This window comes from Hypanus sabinus, unplaced genomic scaffold, assembly GCF_030144855.1.
Source record: "Hypanus sabinus isolate sHypSab1 unplaced genomic scaffold, sHypSab1.hap1 scaffold_349, whole genome shotgun sequence".
NCBI lineage: Eukaryota > Metazoa > Chordata > Chondrichthyes > Myliobatiformes > Dasyatidae > Hypanus > Hypanus sabinus.
Genome location: NW_026781251.1, coordinates 19130 through 46049, shown reverse-complemented (window position 1 = coordinate 46049; position 26920 = coordinate 19130). Strand labels below are relative to the sequence as shown.

Genomic DNA, 26920 nt, shown 5'->3' with positions numbered 1-26920 from the left:
AAATCATAAGAAACGCACACTGAGGTGCATTTTAATACGAGCGCTTCCCCACAGGTGATGTCACACAGACCCCCCTCGTGGCTGACGTCACGCATGGGCTTCACACACCGGGATCTGCCCTTACGTGCACAGTGTCTTACGTCATCCATGCACTGGTGAGCTCGGGCTTTATCAGTTTAATAGCTGGGCTAATAGTCACGTGACCAGCCCTCCCCCACCGCTGTCAACAGAGGATTCGGGGGCTGCGCTATTCCCTCTGGTGCAAAGCGATGTCAATCACTTGTTACCACCAGTCACAGAGGTGGACAAGTCCAAAGGGTGTTACCCCCGCTGAGTTAGCCTCCCCTCCGGCCTCAAACTCCACATCACACCGGAGTAAATGTCCGTTTTTTGATTTATTTCCATTTCCCTCCAAGGGAAGTTGGGGTGTTTGTGAAGCGTCTGCTGCGGCCGGAGTCTGATGTGTTGCCGAGAGGTAGGAGACCACTCGGCCCATCGGTATGATGCCAGTTCCCTGGGGAGGGAGAGGAGGGATTTTATTGAATGGAAAAAGATAGTGTGAGAGGGGGCGGGCAATATGTTTGCCCCGGTGGAAATCTGTGGAAATATCTGAGACCACAGTGGTGGCGAACGGAGGGATTCACATTGGGGGGGGGAACACCAGCAGACGGTTGACCTGCAAGTGGGGCCAATGTCGGGGGTAGGAGGTGAGTGTTTGGGGTAACACGGGGCTGCTGAAGATGAACATTTTTTGCACAGATGATTAACCAAGTGGTTAGAGAGTATTTGTTACAGAGTGTGCAATGAAGTTTCAACAGACTCATCCCTGAAATGGTTGGGTCATCATATGAAGAAAGATCAAATGTGATAACCCTTTCATTTAGGGAATCGAGGACAGAAGTGAACACATTGAAATGCCCAACATCATTACCGGTAGAAACAGGGATCCCAGTCTCGGAAAAGGGGGTGGATGTCTATATTTTATAATAAAACCCCTATTGTTTTACCTTTACCTCCTCTCCCAATTTTATGGTGGCCTTGGTCCTTCACACCCCCCTTACCTGCTTAAGATTCAGCCCATTAGCAGCAGTCAGCAATTCATTTTTTTTGGCTTTTCCTAATGCCTCAGGGGTTGGCGCTTCCAGAAATTTATAAATGTCCATTGCTGCTGATTTCCACACACAAATAAATCAAAAGGGATTTCCCCAATCAAACTGATAATTCATCGATCAATAGCCACCAAATTTGTTCATATCCCAGACGCAGGCCCCAAATTTGTTATGAACCATAATGCTTTAGAACCAAGCCAGCAGCAATAGACTACACCTGGAGTCTGGTTTTGATGTTAAATCTGTCTTTATTAGAATCTACTTGTAATATTGCAACTTAAACAAGATAAACAGAAGTTAATAGTGTTACGTTTATAAATGTGTGTAAATATAACTCCCAAACTATTGAGCTCGGGGGAACAAGGCTCGGAGTCTTGAGATGGTAAAGTATGAAAGTTCAGTTCAACTACAGAATAGGCGATAAGAGAGAGAGATTTGTAATCCAGGGTAAATGGCAAGAGAAGGCAAAAATGTCGATATTATGTAGATAATATGTAGATATATGTAGATATGTAAATATGTACATTCCTCAGGTTCCATGGTGTTAAAACGAAAGAACAGTCATTGTAGAATTTATCCATCATCATTCCAAATCCACATACTGATTATCACCGAAAGTGACTTGTAACAAGGGGTATGTTTTCAAGTGAACTACCACACCACAGCCATTCAAGTGTTAACACATAAGTGGTCTCCACAGGATATCCCAAATCAGATCCACTCCTATGGATCAAACAATGTTACTTCCACACATTCGATGTACATGAATCGATAATTAACCCACCCTTGTGGGCATAGGAAACTTTTAAACAGTGACCCTTGGTCACTAGTTCCCTGGCTTCAATCCTTCCATTTTTCCTCCTTCGTCTCCATTTGACTCTGAGTGTCTGTGTCCTCGGTTAAAGCTAAACAAGCGCGAGCGATGTAAACAGGCTGCAAGTCAGACTGATTCATCTTCTTAATGTCTCTCTCTTAAAATGAGAGTCCACAGCAAAGGAAACCCAGGGATTCATTACAATGGCAAGTCCCCACTGTGAACTGACTGGTGTGCCAGTAGTTGTGATGACTGAGTGAATCCTATCCCACAGTCTAAGCAGGTGAATGGCTTTTCCCCAGCGTGAACTCGCTGATGATTCTGTAGGTGGGATGACTGAGTGAATCCCTTCCCACAGACTGAGCAGGTGTATGGCTTCTCCCCAGTATGAACTGACTGGTGTGGTGTAGTTTGGATGACCAAGTGAAACTCTACCCACAGTCTGGGCAGGTGAACGGCTTCTCCCCAGTGTGCACTCGCTGATGTACCAGTAGGGTCGATGCCTGAGTGAATCCCTTCCCACAGACTGAGCAGGTGTATGGCTTCACCCCAATATGAACTGACTGGTGTGCCAGTAGTTGGGATGACCGAGTGAAACTCTTCCCACAGTCTGAGCAGTTGACCGGCTTCTCCCCAGTGTGAACTCGCTGATGACTCTGTAGGTGGGATGACTGAGTGAATTCCTTCCCACAGACTGAGCAGATGAACGGTTTCTCCCCATTGTGAACTCGCTGGTGACTCTGTAGGTGGGATGACCGAGTGAATCTCTTCCCACAGTCTGAGCAGGTGAATGGCTTCTCCCCAGTGTGAACTCGCAGATGACTCTGTAGGCTGAATGAATGAGTGAATCCCTTCCCACAGTCTGAGCAGGTGAATGGCTTCTCCCCAGTGTGCACTCTCTGATGTACCAGTAGGGTTGATGACAGAGTGAATCCCTTCCCACAGACTGAGCAGGTGTATGGCTTCACCCCAGTATGAACTGACTGGTGTGCCAGTAGTTGGGATGACCGAGTGAAACTCTTCCCACAGTCTGAGCAAGTGAAGGGCCTCTCTCCAGTGTGAACTCGCTGATGACTCTGTCGGTGGGATGAATCAGTGAATCTCTTCCCACAGACTGAACAGGTGAACGGCTTCTCCCCAGTGTGAACTCTCTGATGTCTCTGTAGGGTGGATGACTCAGTGAATCCCTTCCCACAGACTGAGCAGGTGAACGGCCTCTCCCCAGTGTGAACTCTCTGATGTCTCTGCAGGTCAGATGACTGAATGAACCCCTTCCCACAGACTGAGCAGGTGAATGGCCTCTCCCCAGTGTGAACTCGCTGATGATTCTGTACATGGGATGAATGAGTGAATCCCTTCCCACAGACAGAAAAGGTGAATGGCCTCTCCCCAGTGTGAACTCGCTGATGACTCTGCAGGGCGGATGAATCAGTGAATCCCTTCCCACAGACTGAGCAGGTGAACGGCCTCTCCCCAGTGTGAACTCGCTGATGACTCTGCAGGGCGGATGAATCAGTGAATCCCTTCTGACAGACTGAGCAGGTGAACGGCCTCTCCCCAGTGTGAACTCGCTGATGTCTCAGTAGGTGGGATGACTGAGTGAATCCCTTCCCACAGACTGAGCAGGTGAATGGCTTCTCCCCAGTGTGAACTCGCTGATGACTCTGTAGGTGGGATGACTGAGTGAATCCCTTCCCACAGACTGAGCAGGTGAATGGCTTCTCCCCAGTGTGAACTCGCTGATGTCTCAGTAGGTGGGATGACTGAATGAACCCCTTCCCACAGACTGAGCAGGTGAATGGCTTCTCCCCGGTATGAACTGACTGGTGTGCCAGTAGTCGGGATGACCGAGTGAAACTCTTCCCACAGTCTGAGCAGGTGAATGGCTTCTCCCCAGTGTGAACTTGCTGATGACTCTGTAGGTTGGATGACTGAGTGAATCTCTTCCCACAGTCTGAGCAGGTGAATGGCTTCTCCCCAGTGTGAACTCGCTGATGTCTCAGTAGGTTGGATGATGCAGTGAATCCCTTCCCACAGACTGTGCAGGTGAATGGCCGCCCCCTCGTGTGAACACGCTGGTGTGCCATTAGGTCAGATGACCGAGAGAATCCCTTCACCGAAATTCAGCAGATGACCAGTCTCTGCACAGTGTGATCTGACTGGTGTGTCCACAGGTGGGTTGCCCGACAGAATCCTTTCTCACACACAGAATAGGTGAATGGCCTTGCCCATTGTGAACTTGCTGATATACCTTCAATTGTGATAACCGAGTGAATCCATTCCCACTGTCTGAGCAGGTGAAAGGCCTTTCTCCTCTGTAAGATGACGGGCTTGCTAGATGTTCAAATGACCAAGTGAATCCCTCCCCACAGTCTGAGCAGGAAGGATGGTTGATTGAATACCTTGCTCCACTTCATAAATATCTAGACAGAGGCAGCAAAACTGGCGTGTCGTGTTTGAGATTCCTGGAGACAAATTCCTTCTCGTTTTTTATCCTGTAAAAGATTTACAAAATCCATCAATGGGTTTAGGACAACATTTCAGATGAGATTACTTGAGTTGCCAAGGTTTGATTTCGTATCACACTGTTACAGTGAGGTTAAACTCAAGTTGGAAGATAAATCATCTCCTGACTGGGCAGAGTGCTGGTATCTGGAATGGTCATCAATTCCCATATGTGTTTCAAGTTCCAACTCCTTCAAGTACAAACTGCATCTGGATGTGCATCTTGTAAGGGAGGGCATCAGGGACACTACAAGTCTCCCCATCTTTCCTCCAATACCCCCTTTAACTTGTAATAACCAGTGTGTACATAAATCGTGCAATGTGTAATTTTTTTTTACCCATTGACAACATGTGCACAGTGAATTTTTATAGAGAGGTATTCATTTTAACAGCTGGCAAATCACTGTCAATAGGAACATTGATCTCCTCTGGGTTCGATCCAGTTCATCTGTACACACACACAACCTATGTAGCTGGCCTGTAATGGGTAATGTAGGATTTTCTCATCAAAATTTTTTGCATATTGTCCATATGTGGTTTGCTTGCTAAGTTACGCTTTAAAAAGTCAGATTTCCAAAATATCACTCCACTTCTTCCCACTTGCAAATTCTCCAGCAGCTTTGGCAACACCAGAATACACACAAGTATCACCAGTTTCTGTATTCCCCTGAAGCCTCCCCCAACGACTGACAGTGGTGAACTCAGTGCTGGCAATGCCAATGAATACGAAGGGAAGGACAGGAGTCTGTCTCATTGGAGTCTGGCACATTTGGGATGTGAAAGCTACTTGCTGCCCATGACAAAGGTGTTTGATATCATTACATACCCAGAGAGAATGGGACAAAACATGTTCTCACGGGTGGAAAAGTCCAGAACAAGAGGAGGTAGAACAAGCAACAGACACAAAATACTGGAGGAACTCAGCAGGCCAAGCAGCATCTATGGAAAAGAGTACTAATGCTGAATTCCTCCAGCATTTTGTGAGAGTTGCTTGGATTTCCAGCATCTGCAGATTTTAACTTGTTAGTGATTGGAGATAGAACAAAGGTGATTTTCTCAACTGGTGATGTAAAAGATTTTATTCCCTTTCTCTGAGTTGCTAATCCTTGCCTTTATTATAGCTGGAGCTCAGCTCTATCTGAGAGATCCATCGGTTCCCATTCACTCAGCAGCCGGAAGCTCCCCAGGGCCCGTGTATGGATCATGTGGCTGAGAGACAGGGACGAGAGCAGGACTGTCCCGGGATTGATGGCAACGGTGTCCGGATTTCACAGGAATTGTCCTGAAGTCAGTGTTTAAGATAAAAACACAGAGAATCGCTCTTATCTGTACCCGACATTTTCAAGGCCTTCTGTGTACTGCGCGCATACGTGATACTCAGGGACGGCCTCAGCCTGACGCCTGCGTATTTCATCAGCCGGCAAAATTCTTAGCGCATGGCCCTCTGAGACATCATTGTGCCATTAACCATTTCTGCAAGCACCGGTTCAATGTCCATACCTCATTTTTTTTATAGTGTGTGTAGAAAAAATCTGCAGCTGTTCTAACGCAGAAAGTGGCTCCCATAAACAATATACTCAATATCAACGTGTATCTAGTGCCAAAGTACAATGCTGTTATAAAACACAGGAGATTCTGCTGTTGCTGGAAATACAGAGATGCACACACACAAAACCCTGGAGGAACTCTGTATTTCAGAGAACAACTAAGCAGCGGAGTACACAGTCCAGGCATGCTGAAGGGGCTCGGCCTAAACATTGTCTTTTTATTCCTCTCCACATTTGCTGCCCGAAATTAACCACCATTTTTTCAGTCAACCAGTTTCTAAATGTTTCTGACCTTTCTTTTGTAGTCACATCCTGCTGATCTGATTCCTCCTCCTCCTCGTAAACTCTAGACCCAATCTCTCTCTGGAGCAACTTTTTGGTTTTTGACTCTACACCATCGAAGATTTACTCACTACTCTGCTGTCAGACTTTAGATGCACATTATGTTACGAGACCGCAGGTTCGCTTACTGTGAGTGTCGCTTTAAGTGCCTGAGTGAGGCAGGACTGTGACGTCAGACACAAGGAGAGAGAGAGAGAGAGAGAGAGAGAATGTCAAAACCACAATGTGCTCATCATCTTATTCACCCTGGACAAAATCATACAGGTGTATAAGATGATGAGAGACATTGGCCGTATGGATAGCCAGAGGCTTTTTCCCAGGGCTGAAACAGCTAACATGAGGGGGAATAGGTTTAAGCTGCTTGGAAGTAGGTACAGATGAGATGTCAGAGCTAAGTTTTTTAAGCAAAGAGTGGTGTGTGTGTGGAATGCACCGCCAGCGACGGTGGTAGAGGCGGATACAATAGGGTCTTTTAAGAGACTCTCAGATAGGTACATGGTGCTTAGGAAAATAGGTGACTATGTGGCAGGGTAATTCTAAGCAGTTTCTAGAGTAAGATACATGGTCAGAACAGCAATGTGGGACAAAGCATCTGTAATGAGTTGTGCATTTATATGTTTCCATGAAATTCACGGGAAATCTCCTATCCCACGGAGTGGTGACTAGTTGCAACATGTCATCTCAGGGAGAGTGAGAGGGGAACGGCAGGGAGAGATTTTGATATACTGATATGGTACAGAAACATGGGCAGGAACCAGATGGGCTAAGTGGCCTTTCTAGTGTACATTGTGAGTGTGGTAGAGACAGTAAGTACCTGAGACACGGGATTTGATACAGAACTGATTTATCTTTCACAGATCCACAATATTAAACACCAATCTAGATTAAGACTAACATCAGCAGAACCGACTCCTCCAAGGCTCACTGACCAGGGTTCAGTCCTGGGTGCGATGAGCAGCCACAAGAACTGCAGAATCTGACAGTAACCGTCCGTCATGAACCTGCAACTGCCTTCAGTCACTGTGATGGCGAAACATTTAACACAGAGATGACTTGAACATCCTCCCTGATGTAGAAGCGCTCAGATCGAAGATATAGGGGAAAGGTAAAAAAAGAGATAATAAAGTTGTTTGCACCGTTAGGGATAAACAGAGAGGAAGAGGTGGAAAGTTCCTTGAATGCATCTATTTTAATGCTAGGAGCATTGTAAGAAAGGTGGATGAGCTTAGAGTATGGATTGATAACTGGAAATATGATGTTGTATCTATTAGTGAAATATGGTTGCAGGAGGGGTGTGATTGGCAACTAAATATTCCTGGATTTTGTTGTTTCAGAAGGGCAAGGGGGGAGGTATTGCAATGCTTGTCTGAGAAAATATTGCAGCGGTGCTTTGACAGGATAGATTACAGGGCTCATTTAGGGAGCCTATTTGGGTGGAATTGAGGAATGGGGAAAGTATAGTAACACTTAAAGGGGCGTATTATAAACCACCTAATTGGGAGCGAGAATTGGAGGAGCAAATTTGTAAGGAGATAGCAGATATTTGTAGTAAGCACAAGGTTGTGATTGTGGGAGATTTTAATTTTCCACACATAGAAACATAGAACATAGGTGCAGGGGTAGGCCATTAGTCCCTTCAAGCCTGCACTGTCATTCAGAATGATCATGCATCATCCAACTCAGAACCCTGTACCTGCTTTCTCTCCATACCCCTGATCCCTTTAGCCACAAGGGCCATATCTAACTCCCTCTTAAATATAGCCAATGATCTGGCCTCAACTGTTTCCTGTGGCAGAGAATTCCACAGATTCACCACCCTGTGTGTGAAGAAGTTTTTCCTCATCTTGGTCCTAAAAGGCTTCCTCTTTATCCTTAAACTGTGACCACCCCCCCGCCCCCCATTCTGAACTGAACATCGGAAACAATGTTCTTGCATCTGGCCTGTCCAATCCCTTTAGAATTATATATGTTTCAATAAGATCCTCCAACAATCTTTTAAATTCCAGCGAGTATAAGCCTAGTCGATCCAGTCTTTCTTCATTTGGAAGTCCTGCCATCCCAGGAATCAATCTGGTGGAACTTCTTTGTACTCCCTCTATGGCAAGAATGTGTTTCCTCAGATTGGCCTTGTACAACAGCAGTAGAACCTCCCTGCTCCGGTACTCAAATCCTCTTGCTACGAATGCCACAAACCATTTGCCTTTTTCACCGCCTGCTGTACCTGCATGCCCACTTTCAATGACTGGTGTACAATGACACCCAGGTCTCGTTGCACCTCCCCTTTTCCTAATTGGCCATTCAGATAATAATCTGTTTTCCTGTTCTTGCAACCAAAGTGAATAACCTTACATTTATCCACATTAAATTGCATCTGCCATGAATTTGCCTACTCACCTAACCTAGCCAAGTCTCCCTGCATCCTCTCAGCATCCTCACAGCTAACACTGCCGCCCAGCTTCGTGTTATCCGCAAACTTGGAGACGCTGCATTTAATTCCATCGTGTAAATCATTATTGTAAACAACGTGTGTCCCAGCACAGAGCCTTGCAGTACCCCACTGGTGACTGCGTGCCAATCTGAAAAGGTCCCATTTACTCCCACTCTTTGCTTCCTGTTTGCCAACCAATTCTCTATCCACATCAATACCATTCCCCCAATACCGTGTGCTTTAAGATTGCACACTAATCTCCTGTGTGGGACCTTGTCAAAAGCCTTTCGACAATCCAAATATACCACATCCACTTGTTCTCCCCTATCCATTCTACTAGTTACAGCCTCAAAAAATTCTTTAAGATTCGCCAGACATGATTTTCCTTTCACAAATCCATGCTGATGTTGTCCTATTATTTCACCTCTTTCCAAATGTGCTGTTGTCACATATTTCAGAACCAACTCTAACATTTTCCCCACCTCCAATGTCAGGCTAACTGGTCTATAATTCCCCGGTTTCTCTCTCCCTCATTTTTTAAAAAAGTGAGGTCACATTACCCACCCTCCAATCCTCAGGAACTAATCCAGAATCTAAGGAGTTTTGAAAAATTATCACTAATGCATCCACTATTTCTTGGGCTACTTTCTGAAGCACTCTGGGATGCAGACCATCTTGCCATGGGAATTTATCTGCCCTTAATCCCTTCAATTTATCTAACAGTTCCCTACTAACATGTATTTCCCTCAGTTCCTCCATCTCACTAGACCCTTGGTCCTCTACTATTTCCGGAAGATTATTTATGTCCTCCTTAGTGAAGACAGAATTAAAGTAGTTATTCAATTGGTCTGCCATGTCCTTGTTCCCTATGATCAATTCACCTGTTTCGAACTGTAAGGGACTTACATTTGTCTTAACCAATCTTTTTCTTTTCACTTATCTATAAATCATTTACAGTCAGTTTTTATGTTCCCTGCCAGCTTTCTCTCATAATCTTTTTTTCCCTTTCCTAATTAATCCCTTTGTCCTCCTCTGCTAGACTCTGAATTTCTTCCAGTCCTCAGGTGCGCCGCTTTTTCTGGCTAATTTGTATGTTTCTTCTTTGTACTTGATACTATCCCTAATTTCCCCTGTCAGCCACGGGTGCACTACCTTCCCTGGTTTATTCTTTTGCCAAACTGGGATGAATACTTGTTGTAGTTCATCCATGTAATCTTTAATTGCTTCCCATTGCACAGGAACCAACTAGAGAGCAGGCCATTCGACATTGGGTATTGAGCAATGAGGAAGGGTTCATTAGCAATCTTGTCGTGCGAGGCCCCTTGGGTAAGAGTGACCATAATATGGTGGAATTCTTCATTAAGATGAAGAGTGACATATTTAATTCAGAAACAATGGTTCTAAACTTAAAGAAGGGTAACTTTGAAGGTATGAGACGTGAATTAGCTAAGACAGACTGGCAAATGATACTTAAAGGATTGACGGTGGATATACATTGGCAAGCATTTAAACATCACATGGATGAACCACAACAATTGTTCATCCCAGTTTGGCAAAAGAATAAACCAGGGAAGGTAGTGCACCTGTGGCTGACAAGGGAAATTAGGGATAGTATCAAGTCCAAAGAAGAAACATATAAATTAGAAAAAAAAGCGGCACACCTGAGGACCGGGAGAAATTCAGAGACCAGTAGAGGAGGACAAAGGGCTTAATTAGGAAAGGGAAAAAGGATTATGAGAGAAAGCTGGCAGGGAACATAAAAACTGACTCTAAAAGTTTTTACAGATATGTGAAAAAAGAAAGATTGCTCAAGACAAATGTTATGACCTTTCCAGTCAGAAACAGATGAATTGATCATAGGGAACAAAGACATGGCAGACCAATTGAATAACTACCTTGGTTCTGTCTTCACTAAGGAGGACATAAATAATCCTCTGGAAATGTAAGGGACCGAGGTTCTAGTGAGATGGAGGAACTGAGGGAAATACATGTTATTAGGGAAGTGCTGTTAGGTAAATTGAAAGGATTAAAGGCAGATAAATTCCCAGGGCCAGATGGTCTGCACCCCAGAGTAGACCAAGAAATAGTGGAAGCATTACTGATAATTTTTCAAAACTCCTTAGATTCTGGATTAGTTCCTGAGAATTGGAGGGTGGCTAATGTAACCTCACTTTTTAAAACAGGAGGGAGATAAAAACCGGGGAATTACAGACCGGTTAGTCTGATGTCGGTGGTGGGGAAAATGCTGGAGTCAGTTATCAAAGATGTGATAACAGCACATTTGGAAAGAGGTGAAATCATCAGACAAAGTCAGCATGGATTTGTGAAAGGAAAGTCAGGTCTGCTGAATCTTATAGAATTTTTTGAAGATGTAACTAGTAGAGTGGATAGGGGAGAGCCAGTAGATGTGGTATATTTAGATTTCCAAAAGGCTTTTCACAAGGTCCCACACAGGAGATTAGTGTGTAACCTTAAAGCAAACGGTATTGGGGGTATGGTATTGATGCTGATAGAGAATTGTTTGGCAGACAAGAAGCAAAGAGTGTGAGTAAACGGGACCTTTTCAGAATGGTAGGCAGTGACTAGTGGGGTACCGCATGGCTCAGTGTTGGGACCCCAGTTGTTTACAATATATACTAATGATTTAGATGAGGGAATTAAATGTAGCACCTCCAAGTTTGCGGACGACACGAAGCTGGGCGGCGATGTTAGCTGTGAGGAGGATGCTAAGAGGATGTAGGGTGACTTGTATAGGTTAGGTCAGTGGGCAAATTCATGGCAGATGCTATTTAATGTGGATAAATATGAGGTTATCCATTTTGGTTGCAAGAACAGGAAAACAGATTATTATCTGAACGGTGGCCGATTAGGAAAAGGGGAGGTGCAACGAGATCTGGGTGTCATTGTACACCAGTCATTGAAGGGAGGCATGCAGGTACAGCAGGCGGTGAAAAAGGCGAAAGGTATGCTGGCATTCATCACAAAAGGATTTGAGTACAGGAGCAGGGAGGTTCTACTGCAGTTGTACAAGGCCTTGGTGAGACGGCACCTAGAGTATTGTGTGCAGTTTTGGTCCCCTAACCTGAGGAAAGACATTCTTGCCATAGAGGGAGTACAAAGATGGTTCACCAGATTGATTCCTGGGATGGCAGGAATTTCATATGAAGAATGACTGGAATTTAGAAGCTTGAGAGGGGATCTTATTGAAACGTCTAAAATTCTAAAGGGATTGGACAGGCTAGATGCAGGAAGATTGTTTCCGATGTTGGGGGGAGTCCAGAAAGAGGGGTCACATTTTAAGGATAAAGTGGAAGACTTTTAGGACTGAGATGAGGAAAAACCTCTTCACATAGAGAGTGGAGAATCTGTGGAATTCTCTATCACAGGAAACAGTTGAGGCCATTTCATTGGCTATATTTAAGAGGGAGTTAGATATGGCCCTTGTGGCTAAAGGGATCGGGGGTATGGAGAGAAAGCAGGTACAAGGTTCTCAGTTGGATGATCAGTCATGATCATACTGAATGGCGGTGCAGGATCGATGGTCCGAATGGCTTACTCCTGCACCTGTTTTCTATGTTTCTATCCACCATCAACCCTTTAAATATCATTTGCCAGTCTGTCTTAGCTAATTTACGTCTCATATCTTCAAAGTTGCCCTTCTTTAAGTTCAGAACATTTGGTTCTGAATTAACTATGTCACTCTGCATCTTAATGAAGAATTCCACCATATTATGGTCACTCTTATCCAAGGGGCCTCGCATGACAAGATTGCTAATTAACCCTTTCTCATTGCTCAATACCCAGTCTAGAATGGCCTGCTCTACAGTTGGTTCCTCGACATGTTGGTTCAGAAAACCATCCCGCACACATTCTAAGAAATCCTCTTCCTCAGCACCCTTACCAATTTGGTTCACCCAATCTATATGTAGATTGAAGTCACCCATTATAACTGCTGTTCCTTTTTTGCACGCATTTCTAATTTCCGGTTTAATGCCATCCCCAACTTCACTACTACTGTTAGGTGGCCTGTTCACAACTCCCACCAGTGTTTTATGCCCCTTAGTGTTACACAGCTCTCCCCATATCGACTGCACATCCTCCAGGCTAATGTCTTTCCTCTCTATTGCGTTAATCTCTTCTCTAACCAGCAACGCTACCCCACCTCCTTTTCTTTCCTGTCTATCCCTCCTGAATATTGAATATCCCTGGATGTTGAGCTCCTATCCTTGGTCACCCTGGAGCCATGTCTCTGTGATTCCAACTATATCATATTCATTAATAACTATCTACACATTCAATTCATCCACCTTGTTACGAATGCTCCTTGCATTGACACACAAAGCCTTCAGGCTTGTTTTTACAACACTTTTAGCCCTTATACAATTATGTTGAAAAATGGCCCTTTTTGATTTTTGCCCTGGAACTGACTGCCTGCCACTTTTACTTTTCACCTTACTACTTTTTGCTTCTGCTCTCATTTTGCACCCCTCTGTTTCTCTGCACTTGTTCCTATGCCCCTGCCACATTAGCTTAAACCCTACTGAACAGCATTAGCAAATGTTCCCCCTAGGATTAGGAGGAGGGACAGCCCTCAGCGATTCCTGTGTATGCTCCCTGGAAGCCTCAAGAAATGATAATGATCATGAATCAGGCCCCAGATAAAAAGAAAAAACAGCACAGTTTGTTCAGTGTCTCCACAGTACTATACAAATGTTTAATGCGACTCCGTAAGATTTATTCAGTCTCTCCTGCATGATTTGCTCAGGTGATGAGGGGCGAAAATGGAAAGCAGAATTGAGATACCAAACCTATAAGGAGTTACAGGCTGGAAAACATAATGAGAATGAAAAGCTGGACCAGATCATTCAAGCTTTGTAAAGGGCTCTCCAGCAACCTGTGAACATCACTAAAGTACCTGAATGCAAACCTAAGCCTGGGAATCGGGACCAGACTATTGAGAGTGATTTGTGGCCTGCTACAATCACTTCGCAGGAGACCAAGACTTTAATGATGGGAATCTGTCCCCCCTGTTCAATGCCCTACTGCTCCAATGCTTACCAACTAAGTTAGCCAACATGATTAAAACAAATAATATGGATAGGCCTGACAATGACCAAAATCTAATGCAACGAGCTTTGACATATCATTAGGACCCAACTTTCGAATCCCGATCAACCCCGAAGGGAACTAATATTAAAGGTGAATATGCTCAGCGGGAAGAAGGATGTGAACGGGCTATATCTGAGGAACAGAAATGGGAGCAAAAACCTACCAAGGGACAGGTGGGGACAACAACCCATTTAGAAACTGACAAGAAGATGCTTCCAACCATGAGTGCCAACCCTCAGGAAGAGCCCAATTTAATATTGCAAGTTGCTGGAACTCCAGTTCCGTTTATAATTGATATGAGGGCAACCACAACCACTCTCGATCAGGAAATAGTATCGGAAAAGGGATTCCAGCTATCAGATGCTACAATCACTCTGTCTGGGTTCGAAGGCACGGAACGTACCTATTCACGTACCCAGCCACTGCAGCTGGAATTCCAGGGGAGCCAGTGTGAGGTTTCATTTACAGTCACCACCAGACGGGGGGTGTAATCTAGCAGGGAGAGACTTGCTCTGTCCGTTGGAAGTCGAGATTCTTTGCACAGACAATGCTGTCACCCTTGTCAGGAGAACAACCGACAGCTTCCCCAGTTTCCGACCCCCAAGCACTTAATTTGGAACCCACTCCTTCTGCCAGCAGCCAACCCTCGTGTGACTCTGTGCTTTGACCCTACGGGGTGCGTCACTGAGGAAAGCCAATATTATGCACCCCCCGAGGGACATAAGTTCCTAGTCACGGTGATTAGAGAGGTTACAGGAAGAGACGGTATTGCATTACTGGCCGAATTTCCAGATTTCCTTTGGCGACAGACAGAACTGGTAGTTCCCCATACCACCATTAGGATTTGCTCTGAGTTCAAGCCAAAGAGCCCAGGGTTCCTGGCCTACACCCTAACGAAGCAAGCCTCCAGCACCGAAGGAGACTGGCAAGACTTGGCCGTGGGTCTAGTCCAATACGGGAAGGAGTCTGAGGTGAAGATGGGATATCTGGTAAGACAACCTTTTAATAGTGACCAATCCCAAGATGCAGTACCCCATCTCTGTGCAATTTCAGGCCAGGAAGTCTGTTGCACCAACTGCCCCCCTGTCAGGATCACCATGAAAGAAGGACAGACTCTCCCATCCATTTAGCAATATCCCCTCAATCCCGAGGCAAAGTTTTATGAGGATGGAAGCTCTTTTGTGGATCCAGCAGGATAATATATTCTGACTATGCGATAGTGACAGACAGTGAAGTAATTGAGCAGGCCTCTTTTGAAGCAACTGTCTCCGCCCAGAAGGCTCTGTTTGCTCTGACTCATGCCTGTATCCCAGCAACAGAGTAAAGTGGGAACATTTTCACAGACTCTGTTATGCATTTGGAATTGTACATGACTACGGGGCTCTCTGGGAACATGGGGATTCCTGACTTCCTCTGGCCACCCCATTAGTAATGTCACCTTTGTAAACAACTTACTCACTGCTCTACAGATACCTCATGTTTTGTTCTTCTCAGGGTGACGCCTCTGAGGAGGAGTGAGAACTGTGGTCCCAGATGGGGTGCCAGAAAGACTCCAACCTAGGTTTTTGGATCACCTAGTGGGACAGGTTTGTGTTCCTACACAGTTTTTACCAATATTGGTCAATTATATATGTAATTATACACACCTGGGAAAGGAGGGAATGGTTGGTAACCTGTACCCTGCACACTGGGTACGAGTCCCTTGACAGGTGGACCTTTTTGTGTCTACAAGTTGATTTTATTGAATTACATAGAGTACATTGCTATAGATACTGCTTAGATATTATAGATGTGTTTAGTTGATGGGTTGAAGCTGTTCCAACTACCAATAATACTGTTATGACTGTTGTGAAGGTATTATTACGGGAAATAATTCCCCGGTATGGCCTGCCAGAGATGCTGAGCTCTGACAATGACCCACACTTCGTGATGAAAGTAAACAAAGGCATACATAACGAACTAGCTATCCAGCAACAATTCCACTGTGTGCACCACACACGGGCCGCTGGCAGAGTGGAGAGAGCCAATGGCACTCTGAAGAGTAAATTGGCCAAACTAACAGTGGAGACTGGACTCACTTGGTTGAAGGGTCTACCGTTACCCAGTTCCACATGAAGGTTACCCCACAGGGGAAAACATGGTTGTCACCAGCTGAAATCATTTATGGACGGCCCATGAAGACACCCTGGGGACTAAGACCTTGTGTACCATTGCTCCCAGAAAGCCTACCAGCAAAATTGGATATTCATACCTGAGGGGAAGACATGGGAAAATATATATGCCAACTAACCAAAATGTTCCAAGCATACATTCACAGGTACGACAGGCTTACAAGGAAGAGAACTACTCCGCAGAGAGGAGTGACTATCCCATGATGGAACCTGGGATTTTTTTTCCTGATGAAGAACTGGGATTAACGGAATCTTGGACCTCGGTGGAGAGGACCATATCAGGTGTTACCGACCACTCCCACGGCTGTGAAACTGAAGGGGCGAGAAATCTCGGAGGATACATCATTAGGTGCCAAACATGTTACTGAAGGAACTGAGTAGAAGGTCTCTCTTGGACTAATGGAAAATGTATTGGTTGTTAGTGGTGTTCATGTTTATGTCTTTGAGAGGGCTCACCCCAGCATCTGGGGGCCCCCATGTTAACACATTTCCGTCTTTCTGTTATACTTATGCAAAACAGGTAGAACTAGGTGTCTGCTGGGTTTGTGCTGAAATTCCACAGCATGGTAAAACTATGGTTCCAATGTCAGTAATCTCGCCCAACCAGAGTGAGGAACTCTCAGCCTGGGTTTTCTCAAATAACATACGGGGAAGTGAGATGAGGACCTGTGGTCCAGTCAGAGATGACTGTGGCTGTCAGTGTTTTGAGGAATGGTGTCTCAGGCCTCCATCAAACGGAACTTCCAATACTGGGAAACATGCATCCTGGCCATACTTGCAGGTGACCAGCAGCCGAGAGGAACAACTGAGACTGATTGATTTTGGATGATTACTTTTCTCTCCTATGGAGTAGCCAGGAATTCATCAGAGATAATCAATTTGGATACAGCACTTGAGGAGCTGGCCACGATACTGCAGGGGCCCTGACAGAAACACAGGCCCACGTAACAGAAATATCCACTGAAATGATTGCAATCTGGCAAACAGTCCTACAGAATCATATGGCTTTAGATTTTATCCGAGCTGAGAAAGGGGGAACCTGTGCTATTATTGACACAGAATGTTGAACCTATATCCCTGATGAATCTACTACCATTACATCCCTCTCCAAGCACACCACAAAGGAGATTGACAGCATCAAGAATGTAAGGCAGGATTTACACGGGTTCACTGAAGGATCGAAATGGTGATCTGTGAAGGCCTGTTTGGTAATATGTGGGGTATGATACTGCATTATAGCCTAATAGTTGTACATATCTTTGTTGTAATTACTGTTGTACACTGTCTTTACCCACTGATAAGCCAATGCTGTCATCAGTTGCTTTCTCTATAAAAAGTTAGTGCTTTGTTGATATTGTAATGATCAAAAGGAGGGAATGATAAAGTCTGTAAAATGGTTAACACTTTGTTAAACAATAGCAGCCTGTTTTTCTGAAAGAAACTGCTGATGATCAACCGATGTGCTGAGCCGTGTTTCTTTTTGAGCGTAGCTAGCTGGAGTTTCAAGATGCTTATCTCCATGTGCACTCATGAGAAGAGATAGGACAGCTTCAGTCTGTTCTGTGTCTGGAAGCCTTTATGACTGTTTGGTAATTTATCTATGGGGCGGCTCATGTAGTAAATACCTTTGGCTCCAGCCTGTCTTGTGTGGGGGTATCTGGATGGATATATCCGCGGTGTAAGGGGAATTGTTAGTCAGTTAGTAGATTGGGTGGGGACAGTCATTGACTGTTCCTGTTTGAGCGACTAACTGAGTAAGCCCCAGGTACGTGGAATAAAGAGTTTGTACCGTACGGTCTCTGAGTGACTCTCTCCAGCTTCGACTTCCACAGAATGGGAGTGGTTTTAAAGGGCTGGAAACCGGAAGCTCATTACCAGACATGGAGTGATTGCAACTGGGTCTGACAGAGGCATAACTGGTTGTTCTGGGCACATTCAGTCTCACTCCAACTATAACCCACCTTCCCTTTTACAGGTATGTAATGTCTAAAGGACCAGTGTTTGAGTAAATGAGACTCACCAAACTTTCTCCTGACTGAATCAATGGAATCTCCGATTCTCCTGAGGCAGTTGTTCTCTCCAGTTTATGATCTCAGTCCTCAGGCTGGTTCACTTATTGCTGTTCCCGTCTTCAGTCGTGGTTTGCTTCCATTTGGGGTTTTTCTTCCAACAAACCTCTCACTGCAGGTCTAACTTTAACCAGAGTGATAATGAAGCACAATAACAATAAAAAGGAGAACCAAATATTTCTGCTTAATGTTACTAAGAACAAAACGTTGAAGGCTGATATAATGATTTCAGTAAACATTTTTTATTTTCACTCACACATCACAAACCAATATGGGATAAGGAGGAGCCGTCATTCAGTCAGGAACAGAATTATGTGATTTGGTCCAACTGGTCTGCTCCACCATTTAACCATGGCTGACTTTCATTCCAACACCACATTCCTGCCTTCCTCCTGTAACCCTGAGCTGCTCAGCAATCATCAATATGTTAATCTCTTGTCATATGTATACCCAAATGGCAGCTTCAACCAACCTCTGTGGCAACAAATTCCACAGATCAGACATCTTCTGGCCAATTTTTTTTTCCCTCTCTGTTTTGAAGGGAAGATTCTTTATTCTGAGACTGCGCTGTCAGATCACAGTCTAATGGAAACATCCTCTCCGTGTCTACTGTATCCAGGCTTTTCAGCATTTGGTAGGTTTACTTAACCATACAACCCCCACCACCCCCACCGTCCCGATGAATTCCATTGAGCACAGGTCCAGAACCATCAAATGCTCCTCATACATAAATCCGAACATTCCTGAGATTATTCTTGTAAACCTTGTTCACAACAACTGTACTGAACACATTTCTAGGAATAACAAACTAATTGGTACCAGAGTAATTTGCAGGGAAAAGTTGTGGTTACTTTACTGTTCTACTATCACAGAGTGAGCCATTTCCACTCCCACGGTAAAACAGGTACATTTCAGGAAACAGAAACTAATCCAGAATGAATGTAATAAAAGAAATTGGAATTACCAAACTGCTCAGCATGTAAGGAACAGCTGTGGGGAGGGGAACAATCTTTACAATTCAGATTAATAACATTTTGTCAGGATGATTTGAAACATTTTCAGTTTTTAGTGCAGATCTCCAGCAACTTCAGATTCTGCCCGATTTCCACAACTCTATCCAGATTTGACTTCCACAAAATGGGAGTGATTTTAAAGGGCTGGGCTGCTGGAAACACATTACCAGACCTGGTGTGGTTGCAACTGTGCCTGTCAGAGGCATAAATGGTTCTTCTGGGCACATTCAGTTTCACTCCAACTAGTTCCCATCTTCTATTGTACAGGTATGTAATGTATAAAGGACCAGTGTTTGAGTAAATGAGACTCACCAAACTTCCTCCTCACTGACTCAGTGGGAACTTCAAGTCAGCTGATTCAGTGTTGTTCTCTCCAGTTGATGCTCTCAGTCCTCGGGCCAGTTCACTTGTTGCTATTCCCACATCTTCAGCCATGGTTTGCTTCCAGTTGGGGTTTTTCTTCCAATAAACCTCTCACCGCAGGTCTAACATTAGCCAGAGAGATAATGAAGCACATTAGCAATGAAAAGGAGAACCAAACATTTCTGCTTCATGTTACTAAGAACAAAACTCACTGAAATTTGAACGTTGAAGCCAAATATAATAATCTCAGTGAACAATCTTTTATTGTCCCTCACACATCACAAAACTAAATAGGATAAGAAGGAGCCATCATTCTGTCATGGTAATACATAAGACACAGGAACAGGATTAGGTGATTTGATCCATCTGGGCTATAAACGTGCAGGAGCAATGTGTGGTTAAGTGCCATGCTCAAGGATACAACGCACTGCCTGGCCTGAGGCTCAAACTCATGTCCTTCAGATTGCTTAACCACTTGTCCACGTGCACATCACAGAAACCATTCACCCCCCTAGACTTCCCAGTCCCTCAGTAAAGCAGGCAGTGTAATCAAAGATCCCCAAAACCTGGGACGTTCCCCTTTCTCACTCACCCCAGTCCAGGAGAAGACACAACAGCCAGAAAGCTCAAGGACAAATATGAGCAGCCTCAGGAAATGAGCTGAGTTGGGGGAAGTTAACGGGACTCAGTGACCAACATCAGTTTCCACAACACAACATAGAGGAAGCATCCTGACCCATTCCGGGACTCTGAGCACACACCACGTCATCTTGCATCACAAAGCGAAGGGCACGGCAGATCTGCAGTAAACAGCCTCACATTACCTGTCGGTAGGTCTTCCATTTCAACTCTGTGGAAATAGACAGCCTGGGCTCCAGGTTTGGATTGTTCAATGCAGATTAAGTGTAGTCTACACATTTTTGATCAGCCCAGATAATTGGAAAATAAATGAGTCATTGGTCCTCAGTTCGGGGCTCATGGCCAACATCAGATCTCCCCGCTCGGGATCGGTCTCAATACTCACCGATGGGAACGCAATATCTTCAGCCCACAGACAGTGATCCCAACCCCTGGCTTCCCCCATCCAGGAGGTGACGACCCTTCCCTCGATCCCACAGATGATGCACTTCAGCACTGAGCGGAGAAGAAAACACCACCCGGCCGGAGACAGTGAACATGCACGAAGTGAGTGTCACATCATCCGGAGGGCAGGGCCTCGGAAACAGATGCACAGGTGCTGCCCATCTGCTGTTAAATGGGAGGAGCAAACGGGATTACGTGACCAGTCGGGTCTCCCACCCCAGGCAGAGTTCTCCAGCTACCCACCATTCTGTGTAAAGAAACAAACTTGCTGCTTACATCTCCTCTCACCATAAATATATTAGACATTTCAACCCCCAGGAAAAATAGATTGTTTGTCCACTCAGAAACAGAATCAGGTTTATTATCACCAGTGTGTGTCATGAAATTTGAAAACTGTGCAGCAGCAGTTCAATGCAATACATATTATAGAAGGAAAAAAACCAAAATAAAATAATAAAAATAAACAACTAAATCATTTACAGTTCATCTGGGACCCTTACTCTTTGTGATTTTGATAAATGACCTGGATGAGGAAATGGACGAATGAGTTAGCAAAATTGCTGATGACACAAAGGTTGGGGGAGTTGTGGATAGTGTGGAGGGCTGTTAGAGGTTTCAGTGAGACATTGATAGGATGCAAAATGGGCTGAAAAGTGGCAGATGGAGTTCAACCAGGATAAGTGTGAAGTGATTCATTTTCTTTGGTCAAACATGATGGTAGAACATAACATTAATGGTAAGACTCTTGGCAGTGTGGAGGATCAGAGGGATCCTGGGGTCCCAGTCCAAAGGTCACTCAAAGCTGCTATGCCAGTTGACTCTGTGATTAAGAAGGCATATGATGCATTGACCTTCATCAATCGTGGGTTTGAATTTAGGAGCCGAGAGGTAATGTTGCAGCTATATCTGACTCTGGTCACACCACACTGTGCTCAATTCTGGTTGCGTCACTACATGAAGCATGTGGAAACCATAGAAAGGGTGCAGAGTAGATTTACACAGATGTTGCCTGGATTGGGGAGCATGCCTTATTAGAAAAGTTTGAGTGAACTCGGCCTTTTCTACTTGGATCAACGGAGGATGAGAGGTGGCCTGATAGAGGTGTATAAGATGATGAGAGGCATTGATCATGTGGATAGTCAGAGACTTTTTCCCAGGGCTGAAATGGTTATGACAAGACAGCACAATAGGTGCCTGGAGAAAAATAAAGAAATACTAACTTAGAAAAATAGAGGGCTACGGGTAACCATAGTAGTTCCAAAGTTAGGGACATGTTGGTACAACTTTGTGAGCCGAAGGGCTTGTATTGTGCTGTAGGTTCTCTTTGTTTTTGTGAATAAATTAAAAATCGTGCAACAAGCAGAAATACTATATATTTTAAATGTGAGGTAGTGTTCAAGGGTTCAATATCCATTTAGCAATCGGATGGCAGAGGGGAAGAAACTGTTCCTGAAGACTTCTGTACCTCCTTACCCGCTGGTAACATTGAGAAAACCACATGCCCTGGGTGCTGGAGTTCCTTGATAAAAGACGCTGCCTTTCTGAGACATGGCTTCTAATCCTCTGGTAATCTTATGAATGACTTTCCAGTCTCACCCCAGCCGGCAAGGTTCCGGAGAAAACGACACAATTTTGTCCAACCTCCCGTTATAGCTCATGCCCTCTAATCCAGGCAATATCCTGGTAAACCTTTTCTGCGCCCACTCCAAAGCCCCGACATCCTTCCGAGAATGGGAGCGACCAGAACTGTATGAAACACTCCAGATGTGGTCTATCTAGTTTTATAAAGCTGCAACGCAACTTCCCGACTTTTGAACTCAATGCTTCAACTGATAAAGACAACCATGCCATTTGCCTTCTGAACCACCCGATCAATCTGTGCAGTCTCTTTCAGGGAGCGATGCACTTGGAGCCTAAGTTCCCTCTGATTATCAACACTGTTCAGGGTTTTGCATTCAACAGTGTACTTACTGTCTCATACATTCGACATACCGAGCTGCCAAAATGATCATCACTGATCAAATCGCACTGAGATTTCTCAGGTTCTGTTGAATTTATTAAGAAGTGCACAAGTACGGGAATGTGCAGGTACAGGAAAACACTGACTTGTAGCAGCATCACAGGTAAGTAAATTCAGATAACACACGGGAAACAAATTATACAATTCTTTGTCAGTAACAAGATAGAAACATCTTTTACTTCCTCCGGCTAATAGGACCAGAACAACAGGGGCTGAGCGGCGGCTCATCTCAGACGGTTCGGTGTGAAGGTCTCACAACCCGGACCGACCCCGGCAGATTCTGTGAAGGAAGCGAGGCGAGGCCGCCAGTTCGGGAAAGTTCATCCCCTCCCCCTTCAGGTTTCACCGATCACCTTGTGTTTCTCTCTCCCTTCCCCTCCCCCACCTTTTATTCTCCAGTCCTGCCGAAGGGTTTCGTCCGGTAATGTCGACTGTATTCTTCCCCTAGATGCTGCCCGGCCTGCTGAGTTCTTCCGGCATTTTGTGCGCGTTGTTCGCATTTCCAGCATCTGCAGATTTTCTCTTGTTTGAGTTCGGGAAAGTTAACTCACCACACAACGTCAGACCTCCCCGCTTGGGTCCGGCTTCAGTACTCACTGAAGGGAAATTGTTGGTGTTGCCCCGCAGAGAATAATCCGTCTCCGGCCCCCCGTCCAAGGGGGCGAGGACCCCCTCCCGAACCCGAACCCGATCCCGCTGCTGACCCACTTCCACAAAGAACGAAAAAAACATCACTGCCTGGCTCGGGCCTGTGAGCATGCGCAATGTGCTTCCTTTTGCGTCACAGTCGGTGGGCGGAGCCACGGAAACAAACCTGCAAATGCTGCCGATCTGCGGTAAAACACGATCACGTTTCGCTGGAGGGTCTCCCATGTGACCGGTGTCTGTTCCTCGCCATTCACATACTGCCCTACCCACCGCCGCATTTCCCACATTATTTCCCTATATCATTTCCATACGTATTTAGATTTCCCCACCATATCTTCCCCGATCCCTTTCCCTCCAGCCCCAGGTCACAGAGTTCTCAGAGTTATAGTTTCGATTCACTTCCCATCCCGACACACAATTGAGACCCACACAGAAAATGAGCTGGTTTCTTTTAAATCAGTCAACACACGCAAAATGCTGGTGGAACACAGCTGGTCAGTTGGAGGGAGAAGCGCTGTCGACGCTTCGGGCCGAGACCCTTCGTCAGTCCTGAAACGTTCCGAAACGTGGACAGTGCTTTTCCCTGTAGATGCTGCCTGGCCTGCTGCGTTCCACCAGCATTTTGTGTGTGTTGCTTGAATTTCCAGCATCTGCAGATTTCCTCGTGTTTGTGAATAGCGAACTATTATCCGATTGGGGAGAAGGTTCAAACAGGAGTACAGAAGGAAAGATGAGTCCTCGGGCAAGACTCCCAGAAGGTTAGTTTACAGGTTGAGTCTGTGATAAAGAAGGCAAATGAAATGCTGTCATTTATTTAAAGTGAAGTAGAATATATAAACAAGGAGATAGATAATGCTGGTACTTTATAAGGCACAACCCAAGTCGCACTGAGAGTATTTGGGACCCATATCTCAGAAAACGTGTGTTGTCATTAGAGAGAGTCCAGAGGGTGTTCAAGAAGATGATTCCGGGAATTAAGGGATTAAAATATGAGGAGCATTTTCCAGCCTTGGGCCTGTACTCCTACACTGACCTATGTTTTATAAATGAGGATGGGTGGGGGTGTTAAATCTCACTGAAACCCACCGAATGTGGAAAGGTCTGGATAGGGTGGATGAGGAGAGGACTTTTAGCATGGTCTGGGTAGCCATAACAGAGGGCACAGCCTCAAAACTGAGGAGCGACCTTTTAGAATAGTTATGGAGGATTTTATTTAGTTAGAGAGCAGTGAATCTGTGGAATTCTCTTGACACAGACGGCTGTGGGGGCCAAGTCTGTGGATACAGTTAAGGCAGAAGCTAATAGTTTGCTGATCAGCCAGGGCATTACAGGAAATGCCGTGGAGGCAGGTACATGGGGTTGAGTGAGAAACGGAAACATCCATGACAGAACGGTGCAGCAGACTTGATGGGCTGAATGGCCTATTTTTTGCTCCTATGTCTTATGGTCTTATACTGCTAGTGTCTTGCACAGTGAAGATTGACACAAAATACTACATTCGGCCACTATTTGCTCTATTACTAACTCGCCAGCATCATCTTCCAGCGGTACAATATCAACTCTTGCCTTTCTTTTACTCTTTCTGTATCTGAACAACTTTTGTTACTTGATATTATCGGCTCATTGACCTTAATTTTTCATCTTGTCTCTCCTGTGTTCTATTTTTGGTTGTCTCCTGTTGGTTATGTAAAATCATTTATATATAATGAGTGAAGCAGCAGCATCACAGCCTGGTTCAGAAATTGCACAATCTCGGATTGCAAGACCCTGCAGCGGATAGTGAGGTCAGCTGAGAAGTTCATCGGGGTCTCTGTTCCCGCCATTACGGAGATTTACACTACACACTGCATCCGCAAAGCAAACAGCATTATGAAGGACCCCACGCTCCCCTCATACAAACTCTCCTCCCTCCTGCCGTCTGGGAAAAGGTTTCGAAGCATTCGGGCTCTTACAAACAGACGATGTAAGAGCTTCTTCCCCCAAGCTATCAGACTCCTCAATACCCGAAGCCTGGACTGACACCTTGTCCTACTGTCCTGTTTATTATTTATTGTAAATGCCTGCACTGTTTTTGTACACTTTATGAAGTCCTGTGTTGGTCTATAGTCTCGTGTAGCTTTCTCTGTGTGTTTTTTTTATATTATTACCTAGTGCAGTCCGTTTTTTTGTATTGTGTCATGTAAACCATGGTCCTGAAAAACGTTGTCTCATTTTTACTATGCACTGTACCAGCAGTTATGGTCGAAATGACAATAAAAGTGACTTGACTTGACCCTGCTTTTGCTTTTATCAAAAACGGGAGAAAATCTGTGGATGCTGGAAATCCAAGCAACTCATACACAAAATGCTGGAGGAACCTGGGAGGCCAGGCAGCATATATGGGAAATAGTAAACAGTCGAAGTTTCGGGCCGAGACCATTCATCAGGATTGGGGAAAAAAAAAGATGAGATGTAAGAGGAAGAAGTGTGGGGGTGAAGGAGTGGAAGAAGTGGTAGGTAATAGGTGAAACTGCGAGAGGTGGAGTAGTGAAGGTAAAAACTTCTTAGTTTCCTTAACGACTCTCGAAAGATCATTGCTAGTGCCTCCACATCTCTTCAGTCACCTCCTTCAGATCTCCAGATGGGGTGTACACCATCTGATTCAGGTGACCTATTTACTTTCAGACCGTCTCTGTTTCCAAAGAACCTTCTCCCGAGTAACGTAACTTTACACATTCTGACCACTGACATCTGGGACTTCCATATTACTGCCAGTGCCTTTGACAGATAAGAGTGATGTACAATACTTATTCAGTTCATCTGCCATCACCTTGCACCGCCACCCCATTACTACCTCTCCAGCGTAATTTTTAGTGGTCCAATATCCTTTTTCAACTCTTTTTTACACTATATGTAGCTGAAGATATTTCCTAGCAATTTTTGCTCTAAGCCCTCTCTTTGGTTTTTACGTTTTCTTTGGTTTCTCTTATCAGCCGCGGTTTTGTCACCTTACCTTTAGCATACCACTTCCTCTCTGTGACTTCCGAATTGCTTTCAGAAATTCCAGCCATTGCTTGTCTGTTTTCATCACTGCCCTTGTTATTTTCAAATCAATTTCGACCAATTTTGCTCTCATGCCTCTCTAATTATTCCACATCTGACTTTAGCTTCTCCTTCTCTAATGTCAGGGTGAATTTGATCAGATTAAGATCACTTGTCCCTCAGGCTTTTTGGAAATTAAGTGACCTAATTAATTCCAGTTCGTTACATCACCCAATCCAGAAAAGCTGATCCCCAAGCGGGCTCAACCACAAGCTGCTCTATAAAAAGCGTCTTGTAGGCATTCCAGGAACTTCTGCTCTTGAGACCAACACCATCCTGATTTTTCTAATCACCTGCATGCCAATCCCCCATGACTATTGTAACATTGCCCTTTTGACAAACATTTTCTATCTCCCATTATAATTTGTGGACCACATACTTCGGAGGTTTGGAAGTCTCTATACAATTCTCAACAGGGATTTTTTTTTTAACATTTGCTGCTCCTTCATTCTACCCACAGATTCTACACCTTCCAAACCTATGCCACCTCTTTTTCATGATTTTATTTAATATTTTACCGGCAGAGACACACAACCCCACCAGCAGCTTGTTTTTTCAATAAATATAAGTATCTGGAAACAAGAGGACCTACAGATGCTAGAAATCTAGAGCACTGCA

The 26920-nt window shown here is 44.8% G+C and overlaps 1 protein-coding gene and 1 long non-coding RNA gene across 2 annotated transcripts; one reads left to right on the top strand and one right to left on the bottom strand.

Annotated features, from left to right (window-relative positions):
• Positions 1–1327: 1327 nt before the first annotated feature.
• Positions 1328–23301, bottom strand: LOC132388554 (zinc finger protein 585A-like). Its single transcript, XM_059960929.1, has 4 exons — positions 22959–23301; positions 19420–19592; positions 18046–18218; positions 1328–4418 (listed from the first exon to the last, which is right to left on the bottom strand). Exon 4 carries the CDS (start codon positions 4008–4010, stop codon positions 2355–2357), a length of 1656 nt encoding a protein of 551 aa, XP_059816912.1. The 5' UTR covers positions 4011–4418; positions 18046–18218; positions 19420–19592; positions 22959–23301; the 3' UTR covers positions 1328–2354.
• Positions 7179–18105, top strand: LOC132388559 (uncharacterized). The gene is made up of 4 exons (XR_009510271.1): positions 7179–7422; positions 13511–14843; positions 15349–15440; positions 18001–18105. It is a non-coding gene; the product is annotated as an uncharacterized LOC132388559 (long non-coding RNA).
• Positions 23302–26920: the final 3619 nt, after the last annotated feature.

Bases quoted from the DNA above. Each gene is read 5' to 3' on its own strand.
- LOC132388554 (XM_059960929.1), bottom strand. From the start codon at position 4,010: ATGGCACACCAGCGTGTTCACACGAGGGGGCGGCCATTCACCTGCACA.